The sequence below is a fragment of the Triticum dicoccoides genome, chromosome 7A (assembly GCF_002162155.2).
Source record: "Triticum dicoccoides isolate Atlit2015 ecotype Zavitan chromosome 7A, WEW_v2.0, whole genome shotgun sequence".
Lineage (NCBI taxonomy): Eukaryota > Viridiplantae > Streptophyta > Magnoliopsida > Poales > Poaceae > Triticum > Triticum dicoccoides.
The window spans coordinates 20009780-20016416 of NC_041392.1; the positions used below are offsets into that span (position 1 = coordinate 20009780).

Consider the following 6637-nt stretch of genomic DNA (forward strand, 5'->3'; position numbering starts at 1 on the left):
GGGGAAGAGAGAACTTTGTGGAAACCATATTTGAAAGTTTCAAAAAAAAATCTAAAAAAATGTGGGATGTTCTATTGTCATGTGAAAATTCAAGTTAAAACGCATCCCGTAATGTGTTTGAGCTTGAAGTTTTGCATGACCATAGAACATCGCCCTCTTAATATCCCGTATTCTTCTTTCAGTTTTTCTCCTACTAGTACCCAAAAAACAGAGTATTCATACTGGCTGGTACTACATCAGTTTGATCCCCTCTTTATTTTACATGGCTCAAATTTCAAACTTTGAGGCTTTTAAGTGAGAGATATCCTCTACGGAAGCAGCGAAGCATTCGTGGATGGTTATTTGGTCAGGTAACTGTACAACTAAATGTGGAGTGTTCTATAGTAGCAGAATTCACTAAAACTTCAATCAAAGCGTCACTTGCTTCATATTGCAGTGGTCATGTGCCTGGATTGTTTTAAGGCAGATGTATGACGTATAATATGTAGCCTGATGGTTTTAAGGCACGACAGGTTCTGTGCCATGTTGATACAGTACTGCGGCACCAGTAATGTATGATGTATCAACCCTAATATGAAACAAAGAAAACTAAGCAAGACAAAAAATCATCTGAACCTTTTAAAGGCAAATAACCCAACTCAAAGCTACTCGTCGCCTTTCGAGATTCAGTGCCAAAGCCCATACAGCGAACAAGAGAATTCTACAGCAATTTCTCAGCAGTTTTTACTGAATATTTCCAGGTTTCAGAACCAGCAGGAAAGCCATCAGCATAGAAGATTTCAGTAACATCAAGTTATTTATGAGTGGCAAGCCAAGTGTTACAATGATGTGTTGACTAAACTAATGAATCGCCATCCAGTTGGTGAAGGACGGCCGGCTTTCGTCGCCATCACCCATCAAATAAGGTAAGCTTGGTAACTACTCCAGGAGTCTGGCAGAGTCCTGCCGAAGTTCCTGGGGAAATTACAATTGCCCTTCTGGCCCTGACAACAAGGACATTATGCCAAACAACAGGAATAGCACCCCGCTCGACAATTCAACCTGAAACGAGATAAGCATCGTGTTAGATGTGAAGGCATTTGAGTTGTTCAGAGGGAGCACGCGAAACAGGCTTCGGACAGCAGTTCTTACCATCTTCTCGGATATCTGAGAGGCCAGGCTCTTCCCTCCCATCACGGCAGCGGTAGTGCAGAGTGCTTGAGCTCTGAGCACAATACAAGAGAGGTTCTGTCAGCAACAGAGAGTGAACCATTTCTAAAGACTGTACAAAAGAAGCAGCCCTCACATGACTCCCCCGATGACGACACCGAATGGGTTTTCATCAGCAGCCAAGCCAATTGTAGCAATCTGAGAAGCAAAAGGGTAAGGAATATACCAGATCATCTAACAATAACATCAAAGTTGCTTTGGAAGGGGGCGAATAGAACAGTCTTTGTGTGCAACTTACCTGGCTCTTGTCACCCCACTCACCAAAGAAAGTGATGGAAAACGCCTACAGCACACAAATGAATGGACATGTAAATGTCAAGATGGAACCACAAGCACCATAACTGTCTGCCATTTCCATAGATCAGTAGTTGTCTAGTTGATACCTTTATAAAAATTGGCGAGAAGAACTGCATGAGAAATGGCCTTTGCTTTTTCTTTGTATCTTCAGTTGCCTAATATGTGAAGAATATTTGAGTTGCACGTCCAGGTAAACATACAAAGAAGAATTAATATGTGATGCTCCGTGAGCTCATACTAAAAGTCGGCAAAGCCCAAAAGAGGTCTGGAGCATGTGCTCCGGACGCAAAGCCGCAAACAAACAAAATTCTCGTCCTTTAAAAAATCTCATGTGTTGATGACTGAGTATTTATTATGCACTAATTTCAAGTTTAGTGCAAACTTTTGGATTCTTGTGGCCTGTGCATTAAAAACAAACTTAAACACCCAAAAATAAGTTTTTTCTAGCTACTCAATCTTGTCTTTATCATCATGCAAACTATAATCGACACATTTCACACGAGATCTTCCAGATATACAGTTAATTCTAGTATCTACATGCAATATGCGAGGGGGGGAAATTGAATCTCCTGAACTAAAGAGAGCACATAGCCCAGGTGCACAAAATCCATGCCCAAAGAAAGGATAGTAACTTGTCAAAAAGAAAGAGAATGTAGCGAAAAAGCAAGTTTCCACTCACCCCTCAGTAAGCAGGTTCTCAAAACTGTGTTTCTGCTAAAACAAAATTAATAGTTCACACAAATAAGAAATAACAAAAAGGGATATACATGGAGGTGGAATTTTCATTTTTGTATTTTTTACCAATATAATATGAAAATCATATACTCGGTATAACTTGGGGCAAGCAACAACAATTGCATTCGCACATTAGAATTGACAATGTTTAACATTTCCCAAGATAAATGAAAATATCTGGAGACCAGAAATCATTCTTCTGACTGCTGAAAGGGAAAAGGTGTTTTGCATATTATCTAATGACATCTACATTTTGAGTGTGAAAATGGAGAAGGCCACAAAAATTTGCCAACATTCCGATATAAGAAAAAGATGATCTAAATGGGCAGGTCACACATGCGCTGAGCCACTGACCTTTGATTTATTTTTCGATTCCCCTTTGTTAGTCTTAAAGTCCGCATCCTGAAAATTTGGCAGAAGTTGGCTATAAGCTACTTGACCTACAGTTCAATAGGACGTAAGGTAAGAATGAAATTCGCAAACCAGCTTTGCTTCCAATTCAGCCAGATCTTCTGACTCTCTGCGATAAAAGTTAGTGAGTTAGTGAAATCATTCACTAAAATGCCAATCACATAAAGCAACTACATAGTAAACCAACTAAAAAGCAAACAAGCAATCAAGCAAGATCAATACCCTTCTTCTTTGAAGCCTTCCCACAATGACCAGATGCCAAACACAAAGAACAGCAGAGTGGTGATATGATGAGTCCATTTACGTGATATCTGCTCGAACAAAGAACACGTTAACTGTGCTTTCTTACAAGGTAACCCTTTAAGCAGAAAATCTTGGCCTATCATCATCACAACAAGGCAGTTGAGGGAAAAGGGATGGTGGTAACATCCACCAGCAGGTTCAGAGGAAGCACACCATTGGTCCAACAAATACACGTATGAGGATTGTAATAACTGATATTGCAAGATTTATTGTGAAGCTATAATCAGGACAAGGGTTCCAAATGTGATTCTCCATGCTCAAACGAAAAACAAAACAATTCCATCAAGTATTGGCATTGGATAGAGCTTAGCATAATCTCAATAATAAGTTCCTCTGAATGGGTTTGTTCTTTTCTGCCTGGTTGCTTGCTGTTCAGATATACTAACCACCACCACAGTGTCAAAGCAACTATTACAGAATATAGGTATCGTACACAGAAGCCTTTGGACACACTAAGGTGAATATGCAAATGAAAACATATATACCAGATTTGGTGCAGCCCAGCCGAGAGAAGCAGATAAAGCGGTCATCACCTAGAATTTTGAACTGGATCAGTCAAGCAGAAAAAAACAGGCCATTACATTAGATTAGAGCGTTCGTAAAGATCCTCACTGTTAACGCCGATAGACAGCCAGCAAGGACGAGCTTCCGGGGATGGCGCATGGCCAGAATCTTGTAGAAGGTAAATGGAAAACATGGTGAGCCAAGACATGAAGAAACACACAAAACAGAAACAGAGCAGAGTAAAAAGAAAAGAGGAAGGAAAATCTCTGTAGAAGTGGGGAATGACCGTCAGTGTATCTCTAAAGAGGACTGACTATGTTTGTCCTGCTACTCCAGGCCCTGGCTCAAACACATCAATCATTCTAAAGGTTTACCCTGGTCAGGTGGTGAAACAGTTTTCGGTGGGAAAGGACGGACGAGCATGCATCCATCTTGTGACCAAAAACTAGCAACAGTCCAAGGGAAGTGGAGGTGCGGCTAGCAGAATCGGGAAGCGCAGCAAGCAGGCCCGGAGTCAATCAAAACAAAGAAAAGGACAAGAGACGCCTCTTTATGCGTGTAAACCATGTGCGGCGAGCTGAAGGTAGTACTAGCAGTAGCAGGCTGATTCATCATCCAAGAAAACAGCCAGCCGATTCCAGTAACAGAGGAACGGAAAACCGAGCTGGTAGTACTCCTAATCCTCTGCTTTTTTCCAAGTCGGGTAGAAAAAGGAGCAGATGAGATGACCCGAGCTGCTGCTAATCTCAGCTAAGATCTACTCGCTGTTGGCGAGCTGATCCGAGCTAATAATCCAGGAATTGGGTCAGCGCTTGGCGGAAATCTGCAGCTGCTGCCGCGTGACTCCCTCCTCCACCAGTCCCCTGAGTCCCCTGACCCAACAGAGCGACGGCGGCATATCGTCGAACAGGCTGCTCGCGCAGGAAAATTTCCACGAGTCGCAGGAAAGTGGTTGGTTGGTTGGTTTGCGGGGATGGGATGGGAGGGGGGGTGGGGGTACCGCGGCGGCGAAGAAGGTCTTGTCGCCGACCTCGGAGAGCACGGTCATGGCCAGCGACTTGGTGAGCCCCTGCAGCAGGAAGGAACCACAAAAACAAGGTCAATTCAGCAACACCCGCCTGCCTGCCTTCCTGCGGAGGAAGAGAGAGGGGGAGGGAGCTGACCCCGAGCAGAGACGGCGACATGGCGGCGGCGGCGGAGGGAGGGGGGCGCCGATTCCGATCTCGGGGGGCGAGGAGAGGAGGTGCTGCGTGGGCTCGGGAGGGACGGACGGAGGCAGTGATAAAAGAGGGAAGGAAGGGGTGTGCTGCTTTCGTGCGTCAACTCATAGTTATGTCACATCTAGATGTGACATAGTTATGTCACATGTCACATCTAGAAGATATGTTCTAGACAGATTCAAAGGAAAAATATATATCGATGGTTGGCATATAGCGGCCGCATTTGTGCTCCTTTCTTTATTTTCTCGGCGGTTTATTATATTCTATTCTATTCTATAGAAATAAAACTTCCAATCGATTCAACATCATTATCATGGTAGTACAACAAAAACCTAAAACACCCCTAAAAAAGCCCTGAAATGATAAAAATTGCATCCAGATCTGTAAAGCACCTAGCGACGACTACGAGCACTGCAACGGGCCGAAGGTGCCCCGCCGTCATCGCCCCTCCCTCATGCGAAGCCGGGCAAAACTTGTTTTGACAGACGGTCAAAAAACCGTCGTGCTAAGACAACATAGCATCAGCGCACGAAAACAGAAACCTCCGCTCACGAAGAGAAACATGGATCAGAAGGATCCCAACCTGAAGACACACTGAGGTGTACGAACGAGGCTGGATCCGAGCGGATCCATCAAAGAAGACCACCGATCGAATTCTACGAGATCCGCTAGAGACACACATTCACACGCCCTCCGAGGATGTTAAACGCGCCTCCGGCACGCAGAACTTTACTCCATCTTTAAGAAGCTGCCGTCGTTTCGTCTTCTTAAACAGGGCACAAGACCTTAGCAAAATTCAAAAAACATACCAAAGCAAAAGAGAAAACTTTGTTTTTGCCACTCTAGCTTTTGCCTATTTTGCTTATGCCACTCTATAATTTAACATATCACTTCTGTCACTCTTGGTTTTTGACAATACATCACAAATGTCATTCCATGGCAAAAGCAATAACTTTTTATTTCACTTTCGCCACTCTTAGATTTTGACAATGTAGTACAATTGTCACTCTAGAATTATTACTTTTGCCACGGAATGGCAATTGTGATATATTGTCAAAAACTAAGAATGATAAAAGTGAAATGTCAAGTTTGAGAGTGGCATAAGCAAAATGATCAAAAGCTAAAGTGGCAAAAATAAAAATTCCTTAAAACAAGACCCTTTCACTGAAAGAGTTGAGATCTATCGTGCCCCATGGCCGTGAGGCTACAAGAGACATGGTAGATCGGCGGCGAAAGGCATAAACGCCTGTTCGCTTGGAGGAGAGGCGAAGGGGCAAGTTGAGTTCTTTTATTATTTCAGTTCCATGCATACTCTCGCATATGGACCGTTTCTCTCCCCCAACAACAGCATATGCGGTGCTACGTTCCGTTTTGTTATTTCTCTATTCTTACCACGTTAATGATTGAGATCTAGCTAGCTAGGGCGGGCAAAAGAAAAGAAAAGAAAACGTAATATGATAGAGACGAAAAGCATCCAAAACACAGATCGCACAAGGCTGCATATGCATCTTATTCCCCATTTGCGTTGCATGTGCCCACCTTCGATCCACCTGCCCCGTCCAAAGAAATGCTTTTGAATCGGATTCCCTGGCCACAAGAGGGAACGGCTTGTTCTCCTGCGGATTTGTTTTAGATTGTGCTACTCGGAACAGAGTGCGGCGGAGAGCGACCGAGCCAAAAAGACTATGTACTCCCTCCGTCCCATAATAATATAAAAGCGTTTTTGACACTTTTATGTAGAAGTATTATGGGACGGAGGGAGTATGTGGTAGTACAAGCAAAAGATCACGGCACTGCCCAGATACATGGTATATGTCATTGTCACGATTCATAATACCATAATACAGTATCATATACTAATAGATAGAATATCAGAGACAAACAATGTGAATACATTTACCAAGAATGTGGTAGATGCTGATGACGCATCGCAATACGTGTATGTCATGGTGACAAAA

The 6637-nt window shown here is 43.3% G+C and overlaps 1 protein-coding gene across 1 annotated transcript; it reads right to left on the reverse strand.

The window, feature by feature from the left end:
* Positions 1 to 635: 635 nt before the first annotated feature.
* LOC119329449 (GDT1-like protein 5) lies at positions 636 to 4768 on the reverse strand. The gene is made up of 12 exons (XM_037602492.1): positions 4623 to 4768; positions 4460 to 4528; positions 3568 to 3627; positions 3441 to 3488; positions 2875 to 2963; positions 2725 to 2761; positions 2596 to 2643; positions 1593 to 1661; positions 1448 to 1492; positions 1286 to 1347; positions 1132 to 1204; positions 636 to 1041 (listed from the first exon to the last, which is right to left on the reverse strand). Exons 1-12 carry the CDS (start codon positions 4641 to 4643, stop codon positions 964 to 966), a joined length of 699 nt encoding a protein of 232 aa, XP_037458389.1. The 5' UTR covers positions 4644 to 4768; the 3' UTR covers positions 636 to 963.
* Between the last annotated feature and the right edge of the window lie 1869 nt (positions 4769 to 6637).

Coding starts and splice junctions, on each gene's coding strand:
- LOC119329449 (XM_037602492.1), bottom strand. CDS start 4,643: ATGTCGCCGTCTCTGCTCGGG. Junction 1,348..1,447: donor AGTGGGGTGACAAGAGCCAG/GTAAGTTGCACA, acceptor TTTGCTTCTCAG/ATTGCTACAATTGGCTTGGC. Junction 1,205..1,285: donor GTCGTCATCGGGGGAGTCAT/GTGAGGGCTGCT, acceptor TATTGTGCTCAG/AGCTCAAGCACTCTGCACTA.